A 27,964-nucleotide genomic window follows, 5' to 3' on the forward strand; every position below is an offset into this window, starting at 1 on the left:
TTCTTTCCATCTCCACACCAACCACTTAAGGCTATTTCCGGCCACCGCTTCCGGCATTCCGGTGAAGCCTGACAATGAAAATGAATGGGATGAATCTTGAGTTTTTTAGGGATAGAATTTTTTTAAGTTGTAATTGGAAGATTTTTATAAAATTCGGAGGCTGACATGGAACTTACTTTTCATGATTTTTACAAAGTGAGTGGTGAAAGCATGGAATGATATCCATGCCATGTGGTTGGACAGAAGAGATTATGCAATGCATAGTTGGCTTAAGAAGCAAATGGGAACAGAGCTACTTTTCTGTCAGACTCTCAGTTCCAATTATTTGAGTCTTGTCTATTTATTTTCATCCATCCTCAACAATCTCAAATGATTACGTGTTTGACTAGTGCCACTGATTCCCTCCAGAACAAACATGGTCATGCTACTTGCTCGCACATTTCTTTTTCCTCTTCAGGGAAAATGAACAATTGAATTTCTGCCTATTAGTAACTAGTAAAAACACAAATTTTTATAGGTTTAAAAAAAAATTATTTATAATTTTATTAGATTTTTGACACTTGACATGACAGAAAAGAACGCGCATATAACAATAGATAAATAAAAAAAAATAACGAATATGGTAATAAGAAATAACGAATCTAACATCGCCTCGCCCCCACATTGCCAGCACTGAATTCAGTATATAAATCCAGGATGCTGAAGAAAAAATTGGGATTGTATTTGTCATTTGCAATATAGCCAAATAGTAATTGAAAAAAGAAAGGACATATTTTTAATTTTGTATAAACCAGAAGAAATGGTAACGCCCGCGCACCAATGGAGGTAAACCGGCGGCTACCCAAATGACTTCCATTTCCAGTCAAAACCTCTCCCAACTCTAACTCTCCAAGTTGCATATTATACAGTAAACGAAATGACGAAACTAACCCTCAGTCTCCAACGAGCAAAAGGCAAAAGTAGCAGCAGGCAGCAAACTACTACAGATTACTGTATGTGTGTATATAAACTCCTCCAATTCCAAAAAACCTAAATTAAAAAATTACTAAAAAAACCCCTCTTTCTCAAATTTTCATACACAGAGAATTAGGGAAACGCTTCCTGCTTCCAGGGTCTTCAAGTTTCTGAAACCCTTTTGGAGAAAGTTGAGAACTTTGGCTTTGTCTTGCTCATTTGCTCTCTGGGGGGGGTTTGTTTTTTTTCTCTCTCTCGCGAAATCAAGGTACAATTTTTTTTTTTTTTTTTCACTTGTTGTTTCTGCTTTCATCTTCAGCTTGATCTATTTGGGGGTTTTGAATTGTGGGGAGGTTTGTTGTCTGCTTGGTTCGCCTGGTTTGTTGGTTTGACTGCTTGTTTGACTATCTGTACCTACATTTTGAGGTTTGATTTTGATCAATTTTGCTTTCTTGTTTGTTCTTAGACTTTAGTTGGAGTGTGTTTTGTTTCGGGGAATCGAATCCCATTCTGGGTCTAATGAGTTGTATTCAAATTTTGAGTTTTTTTTTTTTTTTTTTTTTTTTTTTTTTTTTTTTTGCATTAATGATCACGCCCGGATAGTAGTGTAAAGAAAAAGTTGATATTTTTTGGTGATGTTTGTAGTTGAATATGTGCTTGGGTTTGAATTCTGAATGGTTATTGTTTTTGGCTATGATGAAAAGAAATGTTTGAGATTAAAAAGTGAAAAGATGGAAATTTGGGTAATGTATAAGACCTGGATAAGTGAATGGCTGGGTTTGAGGATCAAGGCTTCTCAGGGTCTCTTAACTTTTGATCATAGTTAGTTTGTTACTGATTTGGCGAAGCCTATCCGAGGCAGGAAGTAGGAGACGGTTATGATTTGGAGTTGGGAGCTGTAATTAATTAGTGAAATTGGAATTCGGATATATGATTATTTGCCCAAATGTTGTACACATGTCAAAATGTATGGGAGCTGGGAAGGCTAAAGGCTGCAACGGCATGTTCGAAACGAGGAACATTCAACTTGGTATTTAGGAAAAAGTCAGGATCGGAAAATGACAAGCTATTCTTTCCTCTTTTGGTATTGTTAGCATGTTATCTTCATTCACTGGGGAAATAGATGTATAAATTGAGGGTCATAAATTCCCATTCTTGATTGTACCTAAATAGGTGTCATTTTTAAATTTCCAAGACGATTCAATTTTAGATGAAAGCTACACCCAACATAACCATCATCACCACAACAACCACCATGAGCACCGATTCCACCAATGTCACATCACCTCTGCCACCGTTTGAAATTCTTCAGACATCCTCATTGTTTGAAATTCCATCGGTTTGAAGTTCTTTAAACATCCTCATCCATATGCATGATGATTGGAATTTATAAATTTCCTTGATGTTTTGGTTAAAAGACAAGGAAATTTTTGTCAAATTAATGAGAAGCATACTCAAGTTTAATAAGCCACAGTGAGTCGGTCATTATTATTCTTATTTGTACATTGTACTACTGTATGCTAACAACCGGAAAGACAGATAAGAGAGGAACAAAAAAGAGCTAGTGGTGATAGACTAATTTCATATGTAGGATTGGAAGAAGAAAATCAGGGAAGATATCTTTGGTCCATCATATCTTTTCTATATGTTATATATGGATAGACAGATGGGGTAACAAGGGAAGCATTGCGGAATGAGGAAAGGGCTCCTTTACATTACCTAAGCTTTCTTCCTGTAGGAAAGCTGACAGAACAAAGTTGTGAGGAAATTGTTTAGGCCTAAACAAATTTGAGGCCATGAGGGAAAAGTTAAAGATTTGAAACGTCAATATTACATCAACTATGTTACCACACACACACACTTATCAAGCTCATATTTTGAGTTTTCGACTTTTGGTTTCTCTTTTTGCAGGGTTTACTAGTTGGGGATATTTGATTTCCAAGATTTGGTTTTTATTGCTTAATAGTGAGTGTGTGTAGATTTTCTATGGGTTTTGAGAAGTCTTTTCCTCATTTTTATGGATTATAGATTCTGAAGGATCAGAAATGAGAAAGATTGCTTTGTTGTGAAAAGTTGTGTATTTATGGTGAATAAAGGTGCATTCTTTCTTTCTTTTTTATTATATATTTCTTATTAGGAGCACAATTGAAGATATACACATGGGCATGTTCCTCAATAATATGATCCGCTTGTTAAGACTGTGCCTGTTTGATAATTAATACAGTATAGGGGGTTTTACTACAAATGTGGCAATTCTTAATTTTCCTTCTAAATTATATGTAATAATTAAGTGAATCATGTCAACCCAACTAGAATACAAAAAAGAAGAAAAAATATCTAAGTCGGTGACTTTTACACATAAAGAACAATGGGTGTGTTATTCTGAAATATCTAATAACAAGATAGCTTATTCAGGAATATGCTGATTCTGACTTCAATTATCTTTGCATATGCCTTTACAGCAGTTAGAAGAAAAAAATAAGCCTCTACCCTATTGTTCTGCTTCTTTATCATAATCTTTCATGCTATTTTTTTTTTCTACGAAGGTTGTATGACAAATTCTTATGTACCCCATTGTTTGAAATTTGAATAATGAAGGAATCCTCAGTTTCAAAAAGATAGGCAGCTTCATCATAGGTTTTGGTTAGCCTTAGCTCACTGCATCTTCATAGTTGCATATTCAGTATGCTTTAGCAAATTAGATTACCTAACTTATCCGGAAATTATGATGAATTAATGATTAATACTAAGTGCCTGTTTGACATTAACAAAATATAATCTTTTGATAATGGGATTTATTAGAAGAACGGGGAAACGTGTACTGCTGGAAATTTGTCAGTTTACCTTGATGCATTATAAATCTGTTTGAGTTCAGTCTCTTCATTAGGATCAAATTTCTGACAAAAGTGCAAATTGGTTTTGCAATTTTTATATGTCAATTCCAGTGTTTAGAAAGGTCAACTATGTGCTTCAACTTACATATGAAATCAGTTTAATCATTTTGTCATTATCATTATGAAATATATGCTATGCATGCTTCTCCTTTACTAGTACTTTGTTTTTTGTTTTCTTCTATTCCTTTCATTCTGTGAATAGGATTTTTAAATCTTAATATTGACAGGGGTGTTCTTATTATATTGACACAGGTGGCATGGAGATATCAATGTTCAAAGCACTTCTTAATAAAATCTCCTCTTTTTTCCATTTTTCATCCCATGAGAACATAAATTTGGATCCTGTTCAGAAGTACTACAAAAAAACAGAAGAGATATTAAAATTGTTGAACAATGTACTTGATGCCATTGTTGATTCTGAGATAGCTTCTTATGAAGTGCTTAATAAGCCATTTGAAGAACTGGGTCACTATCTTGATGAATTGAGGGAGCAATTTGAAGACTGGCAACCATTGTTGAGTAAAGTGAATCTTGTAAGTTGCTATACAATTCAGTTGTAGTCTGTCGTGAATAATGATGTAATTTTACTAAAACTGACCCTTCATGGTCACAGGCTCCTGTCATAAGTTTGACCAAGTTGAAGTGCGGTTAAGCCTTTAGTTAGAATTGATACTTTAATAGGATTTCTCTCCCCAGCCGTGGTTAATAGAGATTTTGTCTACCTTTCTTGTCTTGTTACCCTATCTTTGTTCCTGTGTTTTTTCCATACTCTAAAATTTAATACCACATGCTGTGTGGCTTTATTAGTCTAGACTCTATAGAGAAGGCATGGCAGGAAATGGTTGATGAATCTGGACATTGCTGCATTTATAGTGCCAATGTGTTCTCTTCCATTTCTCAGTTATTCCCCTTTTTAAATCCGTGTCATCAGATTTGCTGATTAGTGCTTCCTTTGAAGAGTATCAAAACTTTTGGTTTTTGAGAGTCGAATTCTACTAAAAGGTTGCTTCATACATGTAAATATTGGAAGTATAAGCCACTCCAATTCTTGCCTGGAGCTCTGTTGCAAATTCTGTAATCTGTTCCATTGTAATGATATTTTTGTTTTTGTTTTGTTCTGTTTTTTTTTTCTTTTGTTCTTTTTTTTTTCCCCCTCTCATGCCTGTTTACTTTAAGCTCAAAATTGTATTATGGAAGGGAATTCTGAAATAATAGATATACTGCACTATCATTAGTTTGAGAGACAAAATTCACTGAAATTATATATACTTTTGTCCACTGGTGGCCCAAATTAGATAGTGACAATTTAAGTTCCCTGAGGATAGAGATTGATGCATTTTCAAAATTGACAGTTTCTCTAATGATCTTCTCTTTTGTTTAGGTTCTGCAAGTTGAATCATGGATATCAAAGATTTCGACTCGTAGCCTGGATGTCTTTCAGCTGCTGAAGACTTCTGAGCAACATCTCCCTGACGAATTGGGTTCAGCATCTCTTGAGGTATGAAATGTGTGAGACAAGTTATTAATTCTCTACCTTTATGTATTGTGTTACAGTAGAGCATGACACTCAGTTGCTTCAAGTCTATCGCCTATCAAAAGTACATTGTCAGATAAAAGACCATCTGTTAGATGGTAAAACCATGTATTTTTTTGTAATTAGCATTGTTGGGGTAGGGGAAAGTAATCTGTTCCTTGGGTATAAAGTAAACAGTCTCCACCAACAGAGCTAAAAATCCCTACTTAGATGGTGAAATCTTTAAACACTAAATTTTTTGAATGCCAGTGAAGTAATTGATATCATTTTGGTGCATTTATCATTTTGGGATGTCTAAGACTCACCTTGGTTGGTTGCAGCTCTGCATACAGAAACTAAAGCATATGAGCTATGAGCAAATATCAACTGTCATTAAAGATGCTATAAGTGATCTAGTGGAGGGTATTGCGCCTAGCTCAGAGATCCTAGTGAAAATTGCAGAGGGCCTTAGCTTGAGGTCGAATCAGGAGATCCTTATTGAGGCTGTGGCACTCGAAAAGCTGAAGGAGAATGCTGAACAATCTGAAAAGATCGAGGAAGCAGAATATATTGAGCATATGATAGCCCTCGTCACTCGTATGCATGAGCGTCTTATTACGATAAAGCAGTCTGAAAGCTGCAGCGCAGTTCCAATACCTGCTGATTTCTGCTGTCCTCTCTCTCTGGAGCTGATGACAGATCCAGTGATTGTGGCATCAGGACAAACCTATGAGAGGACTTTCATCAAGAATTGGATTGATCTTGGCCTCACAGTTTGTCCTAAGACACGGCAGACTTTAGCTCACACCAATTTGATACCTAATTACACTGTAAAGGCACTGATTGCAAATTGGTGCGAGTCAAACAATGTGAAACTGCCTGATCCCACAAAGTCTATGTGCTTAAATAAGCCAACACACCTTCTTGGACATGCAGAGCCTGGTGCGCCAAAGGACTCGCCTATTCTTCCTCATTCTAGGGTCAATTCATCAATGTCACCTGAGTCAACTCGATCTATGGGTTCCCCCACTAATAAATATATCTCATCTGGTGGATTGCATCGGGAAGGAAGTTCTCCATTCCATCCTCGTTCCGCATCAGAAGGTTCCTTGTCAGTAGCTGGAAATGGGCAGGTTTTGGATATCGCAAGAGTATCATCTACAAGTTCTGAAGACAGATCTGCCGCTATAGACGAAAAGGGTACAGATCTAGTGAGCCAACAGTCTACATCACCATCCAGAAATGAATTTCCTATTACTACTGAAGCCAACCAGTCGTCGCAAAGCCATAATAGAAGTGCCTCAGCATCCGGCATACTTTCTAATACCAATGGTACTCGAGAAAATGCAGTAGATGCCAATGGGTCCTTACAGACGTCAGGCAACCTGTCAGGCTACAGCAGTGATGCTTCTGGGGAGTTTAAATCAGGACCACCAGCTGCTAGCCCTCAACACAGAGAAACTGAGTTGCCAACCAGATTGCTAGAGGCAAGACCTCGAAACCTAATGTGGCGCCGACCTTCTGGGAACTTAATCCCAAGGATAGTTTTGACTCCATCCACTGAAACAAGACCTGACCTTTCTGGACTAGAAGCCCAAGTTCGAACTCTGGTAGAGGACTTGAAAAGCACTTCACTTGATACTCAAAGAGAAGCAACATATGAACTCCGGATGCTTGCAAAGCACAATATGGATAATCGGATTGTTATTGCAAACTGTGGGGCCATTACCTTGTTGGTGGAATTGCTCCGTTCTACAGATTCAAGGGTCCAGGAAAATTCTGTCACAGCACTTCTTAACTTGTCGATCAATGATAACAACAAAACTTTAATTGCTACTGCTAACGCAATTGAACCTCTTATTCATGTCCTTGAGACAGGGAGTGCTGAGGCCAAGGAGAACTCAGCCGCCACTCTGTTTAGCCTTTCGGTGATTGAGGATAACAAGGTTCGTATTGGAAGGTCAGGGGCTATTAGGCCTCTAGTTGATCTATTGGGGAATGGGACTCCTAGAGGGAGGAAAGATGCAGCCACGGCTTTGTTTAATTTGTCAATATTCCATGAGAACAAGAATCGGATTGTTCAAGCTGGTGCTGTAAAGTACTTGGTGGAGTTAATGGACCCAGCTGCTGGAATGGTTGACAAGGCAGTTGCTGTTTTGGCTAATCTTTCTACAATTCCTGAAGGAAGGACGGCAATTGGTCAGGAGGGTGGGATCCCTGTTCTAGTTGAGGTGGTTGAGTTGGGTTCTGCTAGAGGGAAGGAGAATGCAGCTGCTGCTCTTTTACAGCTCTGCACAAATAGTAATAGGTATTGCAGTATGGTGCTCCAAGAAGGAGCTGTCCCGCCGTTAGTCGTATTGTCACAATCTGGCACCCCAAGGGCCAAAGAAAAGGTATGATGCTGTTTGTATCTTTTGATGGTTGCCTCTCTCTCTCTCACTCTAGGTTTTAGACTTCATGACAGATTATGTGTCAAAAGATACTGTTTAACCAAGTCTTTGGTTTTCTTGCAGGCTCAGACACTACTTAGATTCTTCAGAGACCATAGACATGGTAGTGCCGGTAGAGGATAATTGCTCAAATAGAATCTTTGCTGTCACCAGAGGTTTTGATTCAACTTTTTATAGATGATGTATAAATTGTTGGTGCAAATAATTCATTTGAAGGTCTTCTTGTGTGGATTTAATGTAATTTTTAGGAGGAAAAACAAATGGTTTATAGAGAGTTTATATCAGTCCTGTAAAGTACTTGTTATGTGAACGTTGGAGAAAAGAAAATTCATACCTGCGAGTCTACTAGTTGAACTGTTTGTTGTGGTTGATGCCCTTCTGCCATTTGATGTAGTTATATATCAATATATTCATTCCCATTCATGGCTTCATTGACATTTTGACAGGCTATTTTTTTTTTTTTTTTGCTACAATGGAGGCAAAACCCCATCAAAGAGAAAAAAGAATACCACTCGGCCATTCCGGCTGTTGAAAAATTATAGACAGGCTAATATTCTAGTTGGAAGCAATTAACTTTAGTATCCAAAGTTCCAAACAGATGCCAAATGGTAGTGAATCCATAGTTGGAAGTTGGAACAAGAAATACATTCTGCTTCTATTTTTTTATTTATTTTTTTCTGAAATTCCTAATTACCAAATGAGTATTAATTTTATATAATTTTGGATTTTTATTCTGATATTAAACTTCTAAATATTTAGAGTACATCAAAATTTTGAATTGATTCTGATTCAATTGGAATTTTCAGAAATTTTTATCATATATAGTAGCATTTTTAATCAAACTTCATCAGAATTGGATTTCTAATCCAAGTTGCACTCCTATCTATTGATTAGTGATCCCATTAACCTAACCCCTAATTGTAAGCAACAAAATATTAAAATATAGATGCATATAATATTAAATTTCAATCTCAAATCCTTGAGTCCTTGGTTTATTTCAAGAAAACCAATAGGACATGAGAAGGTTGTAGACTGCCTTTTATGCAGTAACAAACACCACACTCACATATGAAAAACTTCTGACCAACTATCATGTCTCTGTCATCTTCATAAGCTTCAACTAATAAATGATGTATAAGATTTTATTTTAGTGCTCATTTGAACTTTATAAACAGACTTCTCTTTATTTGGTTTACTCCACAAGCTAACTGCACCAAAATGAGGCGCATAGCATCTGGGAGATTAGTCCCACGGAACTGTTCTTGTCCTCCAGCAATGGAAACAAGAGCTGACCTCAAGGGAGTCAAATCCCAAGTCCAGAATCTGGTTGAAGAGTTGCATGGCACTTGTGTTGATACTCAAAGAGAAGCAACACTTCAGCTCCGACTACTCGCAAAGCATAACATGAACAATCGGATTGTTATTGCAAACTGTGGAGCCATAAGCTTTTTGGTGGATTTGCTAAGCTCAACTGACAAAAGGGTACAAGGAAATGCTGTCACAGCACTTCTTAACTTGTCGATCAATAATGCTGATAACAAGATCAGCAGTAGCTACTGCTGCCAAGGCAATTGAGTCTCTGGTTCATGTGCTTGAGAATGGGAGTGATGAGACCAAGGAGAACTCAGCTGCCACGTTGTTTAGCCTTTCGATGATCTGGGAAAACAAGGTTCGGATTGGAAGGTCCAAGGCTATTAGGCCTCTAGTTGAGTTACTAGGGAATGGGAGTCTTAGAGGGGAAAAAAGATGCAGCTACAGCATTGTTTAGTTTGTTGATTTTTCGTGAGAACAGGGAACGGATTGTTCAAGCTGGTGCTGTGAAGTACTTGGTGGAGTTTGTGATGAATCCAGAAGCTGGAATAGTTGACCATTTGGCTGCTTTTTGTACAAGTCATGAAGGGAGGATAGAAATTGTTGAGGAAGGTGGGGTTCCTGTTCTGGTTGAGGTTTTGAAGTTAGGTTAACGAAAGAGGTAAGGAGAATGCAGCTGCTGCTCTATTACAGCTCTGCACAAATAGTGAAGAACAATGTAGTATGGTGGTTGATAAAGGAGTTGTTCCATCTTTGGTGGCATTGTCACAGTCTGGCACCCCAAGGGCCAAAGAAAAGGTATGAAATCTTGCTTGTTATGGTTTCCTCTCTCTCCCTTGGTCGTCTAGTTGCCAGACTGTCAGTCGTTTTCATCACCATAAGAACCATTTTCATCGACAAAAGCCTTCCGTAAAATAATAATGCACAAACTTTTGCCGACGAAGTTTCTTCAGTTGAATGTCTAAACATAAGCACATTTCCAAGAGCCTGAGGAATTTATCAAATTCAATTCCCAGCCGCGGGGGCCTAGCTAGCTAGCTAGTGTTATATGAATATGATCAGTCAGTTAGTGCCTACTTGGAGACACTTCACACAAGTACTATGTTACTCTTTCAGTACAGACTTGATTTGATTTCAAACTTGAAAGCAAGTAATCCTGTATAGTTAATGTGGGAATTAATAAAGCAATTGGTGTTCTTGCAGGCACAAACACTCCTTACCTTTTTATGGGAAGGAGTCCTGTATAGTTAATGTGGGAAGAATCTGGTTTCTTGATCTCATACTCCCTTGTATAGTTACTATGCATATTGCCGAGGGTCCGGGACCAAGAATTGGGATTATATATGCCTCTCAAGTTGTAGTGAATTATGTTGTGTGAAACTTGAACAGGAATAAACATTGCGCAACCTGCTAGTTTTGTTTCCGTGTGTTCGAAAATCTATTGGATTATTTCTCATATTTGAATGGATCCATTCCTGTTTGGAACAAATTGCAAAGTGATTTCCTTGTTTAGATTGGTAAACAAATTTTGCTTAAAATTTCTAGTACAGACAGATTCCGTTGATACAGACAACACTCGAATGCATATCCACACCACTCGGTTTATGGTCTAAAACTCAACCATCCCATAAAAGCCTTACTATTCCAACATATACAATGCACAGAGACACATTTCTGATCCTATATCAACCTCCCAGACAGCAAGAAGGCTGCAAACACTGGCCATAACAATGTTCTTCTGCAGAGTCACTCGATGCAAGTAAGTTGACCTGCATGAATTCTTACAGAATTTAGTCATCCCCCGGTTAAACCTTCAACAACAAATAATGCCGGTTGCAAATTACAGTTTACCTTGATAATCTCCCACTTGAAGCTTGGGCGTGTAGCAGTGGCTAATATACTCATGTTAAAATGCTGTTAAGACAACAGAAAAAAAAGTAGCAATTTTTGTGAGTGGATTGTTTGTAACAGAATATTTCCTAAACCCCAGTGAAGAAAATCACACACAACTAATCACATTGCGTCAACAACTCACCCTGAAAGGATCGCCCCTTAAGGACTGCACGAATATTGAATTTCCTGATTCATCCTGCAAAGAAGCTGTGGTGAGCATATGTGCTTTGGATATGATAATCACAAATCTCATGAACTAATCTACCTCCAAATAAACATCCCTAAGTCGCTTTCCAGTTTGAGCACAGCAGATGCGAATCACGTCCTCATCGCAACTTCCACTGATGATGTAGTCCCTTCCATTCATGTAGTACGACCGCGTATAGTTATGAGGACTTCCTGTTGAAGCTATCTCAAAACTCATGTGCAGCCTCCCATCTGCCGCCAAAAGTTGCTTAACCTGGCAAGTGACGACTCAAGAAATTGAGCATCCAACTTCAAAATTGAAAAACCACCAGACCCTTGTAATAGAGGTGTACCTCGTTGTCAACAGCTGAAACAAGCAAATAATGGTCATCAGGAGAAAAGCAAGCCATCACATTTCCTCTCGAGCTAGAAGCTGTATAGCACGGTTTCCTTGGGCTCTGTCTCAAATCCCACATCTTCACATCATGGTCAAAGGATGAAGTAGCAAACATATAAGGGGAATGGTGTGCAAATTTGGCAACATTGATCGGTTCTCGGTGAAGATTACTGAACAACTCTAAACGTTTTCCACTGCCAACGTCATACAGAGCAAGGCCTTTGGAGTATCCACTAGCAAGAAGCTGGTCATCAGTTGAATTTACATGAAGAGAAGTCAATTGCTCGAAATCTTCAAAAGTTGCACCACTAGAGCTGCAACAAGAGTCTGCAACTTCTGGTGACATGTTGTTGATGTCGAGTAACTTCAAGGAGCCCTTATCTGAACCAGCAACAAGCTACTTGTTCGACACAGATGAGACGAGAAAGAAAACAGTAAGAAATAAAACCACTGCTTTGACTAAAATCTGAAACATAGAATAGACTGTTAATGCATAGTTGCTTACAAGGAATCACATACCTTGGACGGAGACTTGTTGAGCCAACAAAGCCCCAAGACACTACTCATTGCTCCTATGCATGGAATATAACCAACCATCTTCCCGTTTTCATGGTTAGTAACCACTACTTCACCATCCAGAGTTCCGAAAACCATAAGACTTGGGTTTGATGGATGATACTCAAACTGCCTTGGACGAAGCTTCTTGTTTTCTGCTTTACATGTGTGGTTGAAATTGGAAAGTGGATGTAACAGTGGCCAAGTTGAAGACCCAAGTTTGGCAGCACACAGAGACCTCAAGAAAAAATTCTGACCATTTCGATGAGGATATAATTGTTTTGGCTTGAATGGTTTCTGGAAGTGTACACCACTAGTTCCCATTTCACGCTTATTCAAAACACTAACAACACTTTCTTTGTGCCGTCTCTTATAAGGTAAGTATTCATAGTACTTTGCAGACGTCATCTTGGCCAATTCCCTCTCCGTCATTCTAATAGGAAAATTATCTAAAACTTCCAGACCAGGCAGCGAAGATATGATATACTCCCGATAATGTTTCTCAAAGCATATGGGTGAAGGATGATGAGTTACAAAGTTCTTCAATGTAATACTCACATTCCTCGAGGCTTTTTTACCCTCACTTACAAGGGTTTCATCTTTTTCTTGAGTCTACAATTTGCCAAACGAACTGTTAGTTTAACTACTTAATCCATCACCAACAAATAACAGTTTCCGCTGTATTCTCACCTCAGTCTGCAATTTCTGTTGCCCTTCTAAACCAGGACATGATCCAGTTTCCTTGCAACATAAACAGCTTTGGAACCGTAGTTCTAGCAAACAAGGAAGTCTTGACAGAGCACCAGTCGTGGTCAGGAGATTGGAAATTCTTGTCTCACACATTGAGAGGCGCGTCAGATTTGGCATGCAAGAAAAACAGTCCCTTCGCAAACTACCGAGTGAAGTACAAAAATCAAGATTAAGGGTGTGTAGTCGCAAAAAGTTTCCAATCATGTCGAGTTTCTGGATATGAATGGACCGCAAGTTGAAGACTTGGCAAGCCAAGGAACCCTGACAAAGATCCCTGTAGAGATTCCAAAACAATAATAAGTCACAAAATTGTTTCATATAAGAAAGATGTGCACTTCATCAACAAAAGCAATCCAAATTTCACAATCATGTAAATTGAAAAAGTAATAGCAGAATGAACATACGAGTGTATGACAATATTATACAAAGTGAATTACTTTGTGTATCCACTTGAAGAATATACTCTAGTGTCATTAGTGAATGTGAAAAATGAACAAGATCTATAAATTGAGAATTACGAATACAGACCGCAGAAATTCTTTCCCCAAAGACAAATCCTGGAGATCGACAACTCGAAGCTTTGCATTGAGTCCATTCATCAAATCCACAACACTTTCTGTGCCCAGGTCACTATGGAATTCCAGAAATAAGTCAACTGCATGAATATGAGATGAGTCACTTGACATAAGCACGTCCTTTAGTGGCAAAATGTCAGCATCCTTTAGCTGGTCTAATGAAATTGTTATGCTACACTTCTCATTCTGAGAACTTTGAACTTTGGCCTGAACAATATTAACAGACAAACAGAAAGTTAATATTTAATACTAAAATTGGAAAGAAGAAAAATTTGGATTTTGAAGAGAACCTGAGTAAACCATGAGAGAACTGCTGAATTGGGCTCTACCTCATGCTTTCTGCAAGAATTAAGGTACCTAGATATAGAACAAGGTAATTAACAATACAGAATCCTTCTCCAAAAACTAAAATAAATAAGGTAACAAAATCCTTGGTAAAGTATTAACAAACAGAAACAAAGTACGCATCATAGCATTAAACAAACATGGTAAAGATCTCCATGAAAGCATAGCACTCACATGCAAGTGTTGTGTTTGAAATGGCATTGCAGCTTCACACTCAGACTTGTAATATACTAGAGTCAAATGTCAACTTATCAGATTCTATGTTATCCCGATTCCATGAGTTGGACACTGAAAGTTTTCCAAAAACCCGTAAACCTCCTTCATTTGAGGAAGAGGAGTATCTCCAGCTCCGAATCTATACACTCGCTTATCAATCTCAATTACACTGTATCCAGGGACCTTCCTCAGACCAATACCTTTCATCATTAATCTCACATTCCCAAATTCCTCCCAGTTCCCTACTTCAGCATATATGTTAGAAAATAAGGTGTAGTAGCCAGTGTCATCTGTCTTAATATATAAAAGGTCTTTTTCGATGCTTTTAATCATGTCCATCCTCTGGTGGATTCGACATCCATTGAGCAGGGCGCCCCATATGCTGGCATCAACAGAGAATGGTATTGATTTAATGATATCATAGGCTCCATTCAGATCACCGGCTCGACTTAGAAGGTCAACTATACATGCAAAATGTTCTGCATTGGGCTCAATGCCGAAATCCCTCATTGATCTAAAATATAACCTCCCTTCTTCAACAGCACCTGCATGACTACAAGCTGAAAGAATATTCATGAATGTAACCTCATTTGGTTCGATTCCAGTTTCTAACATTTGACTAAAGAGTGATATGGCAGCACGTATCTTGCCATGTATTCCATACCCAGCGATCATGACACTCCAAGACACAACGCTTCTTTCTACCATCGTATCAAATACACCTTGAGCTGACTGAAGGTCACCACACTTAGCATACATGTCAGTTAAAGCTGTATCAATATAGAGGTCTTTCCTCACACCATAGGTTATGAGCTTGTGGTGAACCCATTTTCCCTTTTCTAAATAACCTAATTCGGAGCAAGCTTGAATAACACTTAAAATGGTGACTTCATCAATCTCAAGACGGTTCAGATAAATTCGGTCAAAAAGACTGATAGCCATGACAGAGTTACCACTACGAGAAAATCCCGAGATCATAGAATTCCATGTTATGATACCAGGATGTTTCATCTCGTCAAATATTATGTATGCTGAATCTACAAACCCACATTTTGAGTACATATCAATTAGTGAGTTCAACACAAACTCATCCAAATAGCCTCGTTTGACTATATGACCATGTATCTGATGCCCAATCTCTAATAAACCCATCTTTCCACAAGCGGCGAGAGCACTTGACATGCTGAATGAATCTGGCATTAGTCCTTGGGCCTGCATCTGCACAAAGAGTAGCAATGCCTCTCTCAGCAGACCTTTCTGACAATAAACTGAAATAATTGTATTCCAAGGAACAACATTTCTGACTCCAATCATATTAAGAATTTTCTGACTATAGCTTAGTCCCCCAATTTCAGCATATAACTCTAACAATGCTGACCCCAAAAAATCAAGGTCAGGGTCTACAGCCTTTCTAATAACAAATCCATGAACAGACTTCCCTTCTTTGAGCAAGCCTAACCCAACACAAGACATTAGAATGCACATCAACGTCACAGCATTCGGCTCCACTCCAGACTCCTGCATCTTAACAAAAACATCCAGTGCTTCTGAGAAAGAACCAGCTTGATTGTAGCAGGAAATCATTGCGGTCCAAGATGCAGTGTGCCGATGAGCAACATTATGAAAAATCCTTTCCGGACTCTTCAAGTCGCCACACTTGCTGTACATTGTAATCAGAGAACTATCCAAAGACTCGTCCTTTCTAAACTCCCTTCTAACAACAAAACCATGCACTGACCTAGCTCCTCTCCACCACCCCAACTTCCCACAAGCCTCAGCTACACTAAGCATTGTGACCGAATCCGGTACAACACCTTCTTCCATCACCATCCCACGGAACATCTCCAACCCTTCACTCACCTCTCCATTCTCCACACAACACAAGATAACCGAACTCCACGACACGGCGTCTCTCACATGCATTTCAACAAACACCTTCCTTGCATCATCCAAACACCCCAGCTCCCCATACAAACCAAGCAATGCGGTCTCGACCACAGCATCCGAGTCGTCGAACCCACATTTCACTATCCTCCCATGGACCTTCCTACCCACACTGAGCTCACCACAGCCCGAACAGGCTCTCAAAACAGAAGGGAATATAAACCTACTCATGCCCACTGAGCATTGCAGCATTTCTTGGTAGAGTGAGATGGCTTCGTGGAAGCGGCGGTTCCACATGAAGCATTTGATGAGGACGCCCCACATGAAAGGGTCTTGGTTAGGGAAGGTTTGAAAGAGCTGGGTTGAGGAGTGGAGGGAACCCAGTTGGGAGTAGGACTCGATGAGCTTGGTGGAGGCTTGTGGGTCTCTGTGGAGACCTGAGACTAGGAGATGGGCGTGGAGTTGGGTCAGTGTTCGTAGGGTTGTGCATGACCTGAATAAGGGCATATACAGGGTCATGGCTAAGGGGACATAGGACGTTTTTCAGAGAGGTGACTAACAAGAACCAGAGAACGCCTGTGCCTTTGGAAGAAAGGCGAGTACTTTTTTTGACTTTGGACGACGACAATGTAACTCCCCACCCTATCCCATTCCTAATATCAGTGAGATTTGAACCCGTGACCTTCACCGTGTTTGTTAGGCTAACTAACCAGAGAAAGCCTGTGCCTTTGGAAGAAAGGCGAGTACTTTAGCACTCAACTCACTGTACTTGGAGAAATGATTTGATTTAATTAAAGGGTAAGCCAATTTTCTATTGACCACAAAAACAAAAACAAAAAGTCTAATTTTTTTTTTTTTTTTTTGGGTAAATGAAGAAACCTCAAGGATGAATTTCTCGCTTATTACTTATTGCTCGAGTTGTCGAGAACTGATCAGATCCGAGTGATAGATATTCAAATACAACTCAAAAAAAAATTATTAGTAAAGAATTACGGCGCCCAAAAATACGTGACGGGGTATCCTTAAGAACTCAAGAGTCAAGAGTATCCTTAAATAAAATACGTGAAAGGGTATCCCACTAATTTAGCTGGCTGTCGACTGTCCTATATGTTAGAACGGGTTCGGGTAATATCGAATTGGTTTGGGGTACATCCATATGTATGCAAATGGGGTAGCTATTATTTAAGGAATCTGGTTGATCCAATAGAAAAGCAAATGTTGGGCAGCTGAACCTTCTCGAATCAGTAGCTACTTATTTGTTAACCAACAAAACAGAGCTCAAACCCAAATTCATATATAGATGAAATGAAATTGGACATCTGGGTATCAACAACAAAAGTTTCATAGCCAAACAGAACAGATGATCTCTCTAAGAGCATATATATGTACCAAATTTGCCAAAACAAAAAAGATGGGTATTTCTGAGCAGCAATTATAAGCAAATCAAACAGCAAAAACAAGCTAGAAAAAAGCAGACAGAGATTGATACCAAGCTTCTAAACTGCCGGAGGTAGCCATGGGAATGGCTTTTTCTTCTTCTTGCTTGCTTGTTTCTGAGTTGGGTAGTAGAGTGCAATGCAATATTTGAGTCTGTGAGGGTGTAGGGAAACGGAATGGGAAGCTTCCTCCAAATAAGGTAAGTGATGGGGGGAAGACGTGTGCTGAGAAGAGAGAGAGAGATGGGGCGTACGGAATAAGAAGTGAAGTGAAGTGAAGTGGGAGGCAGAGAGAACCACATGTCAAAAGGAAAGATAAGCACAACAACAGTTCCCATCGTGATCAGTCACCAGTTCTCTCGTATGTTTGTCGATTAGGATTTAGGAATCTGACTGTACCAGATGGTCAAACATTTTTCACTTGAATTTCTTCGTTGAAGATGTGGTGATACCAACAGTAACACTAACTTCTCAATAATAAAAAATAATAATAAAAAATAGAACTTGATCTGTATCTGTATCTGATTATTAAAATATGGATCGCGGCGAGTCGTTTCGGTATGGGAATGCGGATATCAATTTATTATTCAATTTAGATATGAGGTACGCTAGGAAATACATTATTCAATTTATTTTAATTTTGGTGCGAAAATAAAAACATGCGATTTTGGATAAAAATTAGGGGCCGTGACCACTTACCCAATTTCAGCTTCAAAATTGCCCGCTTACTCTACTAAGAGTTTTTTAACCCCATTTACTCAATTCAGTGTTAAATGACAATTTCAACCTTCAATTAATTAAAAAATTACAGGTTCACTCTCTCTCTCCTCTATCTCTCTTTGCAGCTGCTGACCGATCTCTCACTCTCTCTCTCTCTCCTCTCTCTCTCTGCAGCTGCTGACTGATCTCTCTCGCTGGGATTTGCGGCCGGTGCTGGGATTGGTGCTGCAGGATGAGTGGCTGGGTAGATCGATATCTGGAGGAGCACTGGTGTCCGGCGGCGATGCGTGCAGAGGCGCTGGGCAGAGCAAGCTAGGCACCGGGGGCCGGGGGCTGGGCAGCGAGGTAGCGGGTGGGCTGCTACGTCGTCGTCGATCTGGGTGCTGCGACGGTGGGGGGCTAATGAATCCGATCTGGGTGCGGCAACGGTGCAGAGGAGTCGTCGTTGAGGTCGAGATCGGGTCTCAAGAGCAGCGCGGAGATCAATTGCTCTAGTCCTGCTGTTGGGTGTGGAGATCAATTTCTCTTGGCTGGGTGTGGTGAGGCCGGCGGCCAAAACAAATTTTTTTTTTTTTTGGATGGCAGCAGAAAAGAAGAAATTTTTTTCCTTCTTAGGGTTTTTTTTTTTTTTTTTGACGGAAAGAAACTAGTAAACTAGAGTTTTTTTTCTTGGCTATTGGCTCTGAGCGTGCTGATAACGTATAAAAGTAAGAGTATTGGGAGGCAATAATATGAGTATTGAGGGGCAATAATATGCATATAAATTGATCAATTGTACCTGTAGTGTATTCATTTTGGTTTTGGGAGTTTATGCAATTCACTGGAGGGCAATAATATGATTATTGGGAGGCAATAATATGATTATAAATTGATCAATTGTGTCTGTAGTGTATTTATTCATTATGGTTTTGGGAGTTTATACAATTCACTGGACGACAATAATATGATTATTGGAGGCAATAATATGATTATTGGGAGGCAATAATATGAGTATTGGAGGGCAATAATATGATTACTGGGTATTATTGGGGGTAATAAAATCAGACGCCGGAATCCGGTCACCGGTCCGGTAGCCGGATTCGGGATTCCGGTCGCCGGAGTCCGCTGCCGGCCACTAGTCACCGGAGTCCGGCAAGGTCTCCTATCATTTCTCTCTCTAAGTGACAAAGAAGGAGAGGGCAAAAGTGTCCCAAAAATAAATAAAAAGAATAAAAAAAGAATTAATTGGGTATTAGAGTGTTTTGGGTAAATAGGGTTAAAAAACTGTTAGTGGAGCAAGTGGGCAATTTTTAAGCTAAAATTGGGTAAATAATCATTTCCCTTAAAAATTATGTGCTATAGTTTTGCATGGAAATCTTAGTCTCTGGAGAATTTTTTTTTTTTTTTTTTAAGAATGTTATGGAGTTCAGTTTCCATAAGGTTGGAACGTGATCTGTACAATAGTAGTTTATACTTTTTAACCATTTATTTTTCATTTTCACATTATGAATACTAGACGGGCCATACATACATACTATTACTTTGTAATTGAAAGTGGGAGGTTTTTCACATGAAGGGGCAATTTTTTTTATAGAAGTGGGTAATTTTTTCGGGAAATTCTAGTGTAGTGGTGGGTATCTCATACCCACATTTACAAAAGTGAGAACAAATTTTGTTGTCAAAGTTGTAATTTGAGTCCTACTTTGTGTAATCTTAGTTCTAATAATGGTAATTACACATCTTACGACATTTTACAAGTTTTTGAACAAATTCGTTGTCAATGTTGTAATCTTAGTTCTAATAATGATAATTACACCTCTTACGACATTTTTACAAGCTTTTGAACAAATTCGTTGTCAATGTTGTAATTTTTGTTTAACTATATGTAAATAGTGTAAATGAATATGGTAACTTTTGTTCTCAATGTTGTAATTTTGGTTCAAATACTTGTAAATTTTTGTTCAAATAGTTGTAAATGAGGATATCTCATACCCACCAGTACACTAGCTTGTCTCAATTTTTTCAAGTACTTATATATTTCCCACTTTCACTTATAGATCTGTTTATTTTATAATTTGACTAAATTATCCATATCTATTTTACGAGTAGTAAAGTTTTTTAATATTTCAGGATTATTCTGGTACATGTTTTCTGTTTTGGCTAACAAACTCTCTTCTCTTAAATATAGTATAGATTATATTTTATTTGTTCTAATGTAACTAGCATAAAAACATAGTCAAGAATCAGCTACTAGGAGCTCCAAAAAACTCGGACTGCTCTTGGGTCTAGGGTTTGAAGATTTTATGTTTGTCCTGCGGCGCTAGGGATCGGTTAGGGTTCTCCTTGCCGCTGATGGGCTGCTGCTGGATGGGTGTTTGAAAGCTAGTCGCTCGGGGAGTTCTGGAGAGAGGTTTTTTTGGCTCAAGGTTTGGTTGGGTGGCGGGGGCTGGTTCCTGATGATATCTTAGGCATGGTGGTTGTGTTGTGAAAAGACAGTGGTGTAGTTCCTGATGGTCTAAGCCGCGGCATGATTCCTGAAGGTCTGCTCAGCGGCGTAGGTCTTGGTAATCTGGGCGGCGGCGTTGGGTGGTGCATCTTGGCGATACTTCGGTCATGGCTTGGTATTGAGTGGACAGCGTGGCAGGACAGCAACGGCGGCGAAAAGAAAGGAGCTGCATGGATCTGCACAGGTTGGAGATGACATTTGGGTTGCTCAAGCCAAGTTCTGTTGGGCCTTTGCGTTATTTGGGACTCTTCTCTTGGAGTTGCCCTCTTGGGCTTTTGATGTAGGCTAGGGTGTTTTGCCCTAGGCTCATTCCTATGTTTTTAGTTTTTGTCTAATTACAATAACTCCCTTGTTAGAAAACTAGGCACTTGTGTATACTCTAGGTATCTCTACGCTTCTGGAGTAATACCAAATGAGGATTTCCGCAATGCCTACGTATTTGAATGTATAATAAGTAGGCCTATTATCTATGTACCACTGTGGGTACTATCACTATCTTCTTATTTGTCTATAGATGGCAGCGGAATGATGGATATGTAACGGTCTATTGTGGCTTGTGATTAATATATTGGCACCCAATCTGAGTTTGATTAAAAAAAAAAAAATGTAACTAGCATGTCCCTACACTACATGTGTGTGTGGGTGTTTTTTTTTTTGAAATGGAAAGTGGGTGGTTTTTTTAACTCAAGCCAATAACTACTATTTTATTTTGAGGGTGGTTCCTTGTTGGTTATTTCATTTTCAAAGTTTTTTAGTATTTGAGGGTTATATCCGTCATATTTCTCGGTTATGGAGAGCAAGCTTTATTCTCTTTATTATAGTAATAAATAATTAATTTTTTTATATAAACCCATTTAGAGCGTAAGTAATGGGTTAAAAAAAATGGGTGAGGCTATTTCCACCCTACCAAATGCTTTGTTCACCCTACAATTAATTAAACTTTCACTACAAAAAAAAATTGCAATAGCCACGGCGCCGTGCCGTAGCTAAAAGCTGTTTTGCCGTGGCAAAAAAACATTTGCTACGGCTCTGCGACGGCAAAGCTTCTGACGCCGTTGGTGGCGTCGCCAAAACCTTTAGCCACGGCAAAATGCCGTCGCAAAAGTGGTTTGCGACGGCAAAGTGATTTGCGACACTTACTCTGCGACGGTTTCATGCTACCCCTAATGCCGTTGCCATTACAAAATTTACTACGGCAAATTTCCGTCGCAGCATAATTAATATTGTGATAAATATATTGCCGCCAAAAAATTTTCCTGCCAAATTTGTTTCCCGCCTAAAAATTTTCCTGCTAAATTTGCTTCCCGCTAATTTTTCAATAGCAAATTTTGCTACGGTCTCGTTGCCGTAGCTTCATGTGTTATATAAAAATATATTCTTGGCTACGGCAATTCACCGATGCTAGTAGCCAACCAGCAATTTTTTTTTTTTTTTAACAAAACCTGTATTTTTGCAACATCCAAAAATGAGATAAAAATATCAATACACAACACATATTGTTCATTAACTCATCTATTTCATAGCAATGTAATTAAGTTGCTGCATTCATCCAAATATGTAATTAGAAGAAATACAAAGTTATGCCCAAAACCCAGCACCTAATGAAAACAAACAAGAGTAACACTTAACAAAAATTCCAATGTTGCACTATCAGAATATGAACATATTGAAACTCAGTCCATTGCTCTATCACAGCTTGAATCTAGATTCCCTTCTTCTCCTACAGATTCCCTCCGAATTTCATGATTACTAGTTGCATCTGAAACCTAAGACATCAAAAAAAGAAAATTGATATATCATGTATGGCTTTGCATATCACCCTTTTTCAATGTCACACCATAACCCAATTTCAATAATGAACATCGCAGGTTGCACCATTCTTTATAATCATATTACAAAGAGAATGGCAGTATGAGAGGAAATTTCAAACCAAGTGTCATCAAAGCTAGTGTTTCTTTTACAACTTCAGGGGAAAAAAGAGAATTATAAAAAATAAAAAATAAAAACAAAGAAGAAGAAGAAGAAAGCAGATCAAAATTTCAATGGACTTTACCTTCTCAATGTAGGAGCGAACCATATTTTAAATGTCCTGCACAATACTATCTGGCTGACCTCTACATTTACCAAGGCAGATTGTTAAGAGTCATATTACATATACGATTAATAGAATTCAGTAAAACTAGGGACAATGTTAAATTTCCAATCAACTGTAGATTATAATGACAAAACTAGGGAGGAATCGGTTTACCATGAATGATGAGTAACTAACCTGGGAGGAATTGGGTTATCTCTGAAACAACAATAAAGCAGAAAACAAAACAAAGAATCAAAAGAGAAAGCAATCAAGAAACCAGCATCAATGAAACAAACATAAAAACAGAGATATAGTTACATGAAGTGTGACTATTTCAAGAAGCTCGAAGTCCAACAGAAGATGCATGACTGCATTAGCCAATACCTCTTCTAAATAGACCTGATACTTCTAAATATATTCATTCCCATTAAAGGAAAAAAAGGTCGAGACAGGAGGAGTAATTAAGTGATAGAGTAATCTTAGCCATTAGCAGTAGTAAAATTTATGGTAAGGTATGGATAGAGAGATAAAATTGAAGAATATATTTTCCATTAAACCCAGATATCCAACATTACATCAACAAATTCCAAAACCATGTATTACATTCTCTCCCCAAAACAACTAAACTCAAATTTTGAACTTTTGAGTAGAGAGATAGAAACTATTTACCAGCATAATTAACATATATATGTAGGTGCAGTCCTTCCTTCAGCAGGAATCGAAGAAGCAAGTGAATTTCTTGAATTTCAGCCCTTCCTTCTAACTTGGCAAGATCCAGCAAGCAAAATCCAATAATAAAGACAAAAGCTGCCCGTGTTCGGCTACCTTTGAAGGTTCTGCATTTCCTTGTTCGACAGACCTGCAATGCTCGTGTTGATCTCCTAATAAGTATCCAATGTCTGCAGAAAATCCGATTAATACCACCTAAATTACAACAGTTAGTTTAGCAAATAAAAATGCAAGCATTAATTGATTCAAAATAAAATGAAAATAAATATGTAGGAGGAAGGTACAAAGGGAACTTACTTTGTAGTCAACCTCCATCTTCATCACCTATACAATCACCAGAAAATTAGATTTGGTTAAGTCGAACTACAAACATGCATACATCTGTACAGATTACCTAAAACCAGAACAAATATGAACCAGAGACAACATGAATTTTATAGAAAAATGTAAGGTCAAAAATTTGATATTCATGCCCTGTGCAGAAAATGATGAGGAAACAATGGATTGAATTGTAGTTTGCTCATATACACAAACTAGTAGCTTACTAGCTTCGCTCCCGATCATCAACTTTATCATCAAGGGGAATACTTGATGTAAAATCCAGTTATAATACCGAGCGTAATTTAAAGACTTCCATTCAATCCTGAGCGTGTATATTAGCCTAACTAAGCTACAAGTTCAATAAAAAAGAAAATTTAACAAAGAGATAGCTAACCTGTTTCAGAAAAACCTGCAACTGCAGGTGGGAATCTGGATTTATGGTAACCTCAAACAACGGTTTAAAGATTTTGTCAAGAATGTTCTGAAATGATGTGACTATCCCCATTTCCTGGTATATATTGTACAGCCGTGGCAGCTGAAAGAAGACAAAAATTGCGTAATAAGAATTCAAGTTTTTACAGAATCCTAAACCCTAAATCTAACATTGTTACTGGAACCCCCAAATTCATATGATCTATTTCTGAAAGGTAATCTTGCATTTACCTATATCAACCATACAACATTCTCACTGTACAATTCATTGTTCACTATCCAACTAGCCATTTGGTCCCACTCACTTTGCTTCCTGCCATATTTTGATATTCTGTGCTCAGCCATCTGCAGTTTTAAAATAGAGCATCAGGCAAGGAGCCAATCTGGACATGCAGAGAAATAAGAAAGACAAACAAACAAGAAGGAATGGAGAGGGAGTGGTCATTTGTTCCATATCAATGAACATTCAGAGAGGCAAGGAAGGATAATTCAGAAACCTAAACTTGATCCAGATATCTAAATTATTATAAACACTAGTATTTATATCCAACAGATTGGGAAATTAAAGTATGTATGAATTAATTAATAGTTGGAGCGTTAATCCACACTAGCAGTCTAGCATTCTTCATAATTGATGATTAAAAAAAAAGGGAAATAAAACCACTAAAACCTATACAAAAGTAGCAGAGCATGAAAGCACCTGATATTTACTGGCAGAAAGATCAGAAAACACTTGCTTTGTCAGCTCAGCAAGGAAACAGCCTATTCAACAAAAGATAATCATGAAAATTAATGCCTCTAAGACTTGACAGAAATAACATCTCAAAAGCCATGGCTTGAGAATCCAATACTTAACTATGAAAAGAGCAAGTAAGCCAATAAACAATTATACCTTGGATAAGATTATCCTGCTTAAGGAAAATCTCCCTGAGCCTACTTTGACCACAGTGGTTGTACTTCAGATTGAACTTATCAAAATGATGAAATGTGCTTTTGTCTGCATGAATATCCAAAAGGTCCACATTCAGGTCGTACCTCTTGAAACAAATGTGACAAGTGTTTATGGCATCCATGGTGGACATCTTCGGCCTCTTTACACTTTTCCACAGGCAAACACATAGGGAGGTTCATGAAAGCCATACCTGAAGCAACAAATCGATATCCCCAAGCAAAGTGGGTTCTTGGCCAGGAAAGTAAGGATATTTACCAACAGCTTAAAAACCCAAAAATTCATATTAATCACGCTGAAAAACATGAAAACAGGAACAACAAACACTTGGTCCACCTCTCCACCAATTACATTACACTTGTGATATTAGACTTACATATCGATGTGAATAGCATTCTTCTAGACCCATGGTTGTTGTTTTCTCTACAAACCTGCTTAAGTGTTAACAAGAAATCCAGATAAGAATGTTAATATTCAGTCTATTTTAACATACTAAAATTCAAGAACTGACAAAGGTGTGAAAGCCTTTCAAACAGATTGTTTCGTAACAAGGTTGCTGCAAATTTGAGAAAATTTCAGAAGACTGGTAGCAAGAAAGAAAAATTCACCGCCAACTACTCTTTCAGTGATTTCATGCAAAACTCTCCAGATTTGAAGTAGACATGTAAAGCTACTATTTTGCAAAATTTCAGGTCATTTGCAGTTCAAATGAGTGGTCAAACAAGAATCCAAAGTAGCAGAAAATACTGATTTCTGCATAAATTCTGAAACAGTGCAGTAATTTCAAAATGGCATAAGTATTTCATTTTAACTCCGTTTTTCATGAAACCAAGCTCAAAATGATCATTGAAGAGTCTATTTTAAGCTATCAAAAACCGAGAGTAAAACAAGAAGTATAGGGTTTTCGAAAATCATGGAATAGCCCACTGGTTCAGCTTGGGTGCTGTCTTTGAGGCAAAACTTCAAACACATGGTGTGCAGTAACTGAACATTCTAAATGAGCAACAAACAAAATTGAAAAGAAAAATACTAGAGGGTAAGACATAATCGGAATACTAGTGGGTTCATGAAAGCCATACCTGAAGCAACAAATCGATATCCCCAGACAAGGTGGGTTCTTGGCCAGGAAAGTAAGGATACCAGCAGCCTAAAAACCCAAAATCCAATCCCAATTTAACTTACCCAAAAAGAAAAGAAAAAATTACACTAGCAAAACAGTAGAAAACTGAGTTGGGTTACCTTCTGAGGAAAAGCCCAAACATGGAGATGTGAATTTATTACTTTGGTGCTCTGGGCTCCCCTACAGCCATTGTTGCAGCAGATAGTCTGGACTGGGTTTTTCATGTGAATCTATGCGAGAATATATTCGACCTAATTCTAATTCATGTGCCACCAAACTGAATTCAGAGGAAGATGAAGATAAAAGGTGTTAACCTAAAAGAAGCTACACTTGACGAACGAGAGAGGAGAAAGGTTACCGATTCACTGCCAAGCCGGGGAGGGCAGGATACGACATGCACGGCGGCCATGGCTTCCTTTGGTCTGTGAGAGAGCCGCCAAGGAGGTAAAGATGGAGGTAGATCTGAGCCATTTGCAAGTAGATCTGAGATAAGATGACACGAACCCTAAGGCCAGCGAATCATCAACTACATGAATTTCACATACCTGATTTGGGGTTTTTGATTCCGTTCAAATTTGATTCCGTAATGTAAAGGAAAATTGGTGAGATTAGGGTTTGAAGAACTTACCGGAATTGAATCAACGGCAGAGATTTTTGGGCGGCGGGAAAGAGAGGGCCCTCTCTCTACGCCCCTCTCGAAGTCGTCGATCGTATCCAGAGAAAAGAGAAAAGGAGAGAGAGAGAGAAGGGGTTTTTAGAGAGTAAGCGGCACCATTATTTCCTTAATAAAAATGAAAAATAAAAATAACAAGCTCAACTAATATTGCACCGGAAGAAAACTAAAAAAAGCTACGGCAACTATAGCGTAGCAAGAATCGGGACAAATTTAACTACGGCATTGAAGATGCCGTCGCAATTGTATTAGTTTTTATGCCACGGCGTTAATTTGCCGTCGCAAATCAATTTTAATTTTGCGACGCCTTGTTTCCCGTAGCAAATCTATGACCAATGGCGACGGCATTTTTGCGCCGAAGCTAACTGCGGTAGCCATTGCAATTTTTTTTTGTAGTGTTTTACCCTTAAACTTCCAATTTTACCCTCAAATAATTAAGAAAAGAAAAAAAAATATCACTATTGAAAACTAGCCCCTTAACATGTGCTCCGCACATGTCAATTGGCTTTTATTTTTATTTTTTTTTAAATTAAAAAAAGTTACAGCAGTTTCTTTCCTCATTTTGAGGAAGTTTCTCCTTTTTTCATGGGAGGTATTGCAATCTTTTGAAATATGATATAGTCAATTGACTATCTTATCCTCATATAGAAATAATTTATTTATTAATATCTATATTATGTGAGGGCATATATGGTAGTTCAAAAATTTAACCATTCCCTCAAGAATTGGCGGAGCACATGTCAATTGGCTTTTATTTTTATTTTTTTTTAAATTAAAAAAAGTTACAGCAGTTTCTTTCCTCATTTTGAGGAAGTTTCTCCTTTTTTCATGGGAGGTATTGCAATCTTTTGAAATATGATATAGTCAATTGACTATCTTATCCTCATATAGAAATAATTTATTTATTAATATCTATATTATGTGAGGGCATATATGGTAGTTCAAAAATTTAACCATTCCCTCAAGAATTGGCTTAATTATATAAGATGTAAAACTATAAAAGAAAAAAGAAAAAGAAAATAAGCACACCATCGTGGTGCAACCCCATGCCTTCTAGTTTTTTTTTTTACTTTTTCATTTTTTTCCTCTTCTCTATTTTTTC

General features: G+C 38.2%; 3 protein-coding genes and 1 pseudogene across 4 annotated transcripts; 2 read left to right on the top strand and 2 right to left on the bottom strand.

Annotated features, from left to right (window-relative positions):
• The first annotated feature begins 981 nt into the window (after positions 1-981).
• Positions 982-8,165, top strand: LOC133721525 (U-box domain-containing protein 4-like). Its single transcript, XM_062148171.1, has 5 exons — positions 982-1,222; positions 4,101-4,381; positions 5,230-5,346; positions 5,703-7,754; positions 7,875-8,165. The coding sequence occupies exons 2-5, from the start codon at positions 4,106-4,108 to the stop codon at positions 7,932-7,934; spliced, it is 2,505 nt and encodes an 834-aa protein (XP_062004155.1). The 5' UTR covers positions 982-1,222; positions 4,101-4,105; the 3' UTR covers positions 7,935-8,165.
• Positions 8,166-9,339: 1,174 nt separating this feature from the next.
• Positions 9,340-9,928, top strand: LOC133715263 (U-box domain-containing protein 4-like; annotated as a pseudogene).
• A 679-nt stretch (positions 9,929-10,607) lies between these two features.
• Positions 10,608-17,573, bottom strand: LOC133721545 (protein DWD HYPERSENSITIVE TO UV-B 1-like). Of its 2 annotated transcripts, none has more exons than XM_062148191.1 (10): positions 17,413-17,573; positions 13,769-13,835; positions 13,432-13,685; positions 12,844-13,177; positions 12,118-12,765; positions 11,555-11,995; positions 11,281-11,475; positions 11,158-11,211; positions 10,974-11,036; positions 10,608-10,891 (listed from the first exon to the last, which is right to left on the bottom strand). In XM_062148191.1, the coding sequence occupies exons 1-10, from the start codon at positions 17,439-17,441 to the stop codon at positions 10,808-10,810; spliced, it is 2,169 nt and encodes a 722-aa protein (XP_062004175.1). In that variant the 5' UTR covers positions 17,442-17,573; the 3' UTR covers positions 10,608-10,807. The 2 variants fall into 2 exon arrangements, with proteins under 2 accessions (XP_062004175.1, XP_062004183.1); XM_062148199.1 differs by lacking the exon at positions 17,413-17,573 and adding an exon at positions 13,998-14,135.
• LOC133721534 (putative pentatricopeptide repeat-containing protein At1g69350, mitochondrial) lies at positions 14,082-17,402 on the bottom strand. Its single transcript, XM_062148180.1, has one exon. The coding sequence runs from the start codon at positions 16,440-16,442 to the stop codon at positions 14,082-14,084; it is 2,361 nt and encodes a 786-aa protein (XP_062004164.1). The 5' UTR covers positions 16,443-17,402.
• Positions 17,574-27,964: the final 10,391 nt, after the last annotated feature.

This window comes from Rosa rugosa, chromosome 1 (assembly GCF_958449725.1).
Source record: "Rosa rugosa chromosome 1, drRosRugo1.1, whole genome shotgun sequence".
In the NCBI taxonomy this organism is placed as follows: Eukaryota; Viridiplantae; Streptophyta; class Magnoliopsida; order Rosales; family Rosaceae; genus Rosa; species Rosa rugosa.

Excerpts from the sequence above, each read along its gene's own strand:
- LOC133721525 (XM_062148171.1), top strand. The coding sequence starts at position 4,106 with ATGGAGATATCAATGTTCAAAGCACTTCTTAATAAAATCTCCTCTTTT. Across the intron at positions 4,382-5,229 it reads TGTTGAGTAAAGTGAATCTT|GTTCTGCAAGTTGAATCATG; the intron begins GTAAGTTGCTAT and ends TCTTTTGTTTAG. Across the intron at positions 5,347-5,702 it reads TGGGTTCAGCATCTCTTGAG|CTCTGCATACAGAAACTAAA; the intron begins GTATGAAATGTG and ends GGTTGGTTGCAG.
- LOC133721534 (XM_062148180.1), bottom strand. The coding sequence starts at position 16,442 with ATGACCCTGTATATGCCCTTATTCAGGTCATGCACAACCCTACGAACA.
- LOC133721545 (XM_062148191.1), bottom strand. The coding sequence starts at position 17,441 with ATGGCTACCTCCGGCAGTTTAGAAGCTTG. Across the intron at positions 13,836-17,412 it reads TCCGGCAGTTTAGAAGCTTG|GTACCTTAATTCTTGCAGAA; the intron begins GTATCAATCTCT and ends TTCTATATCTAG. Across the intron at positions 11,476-11,554 it reads TTTCAGCTGTTGACAACGAG|GTTAAGCAACTTTTGGCGGC; the intron begins GTACACCTCTAT and ends GTCACTTGCCAG.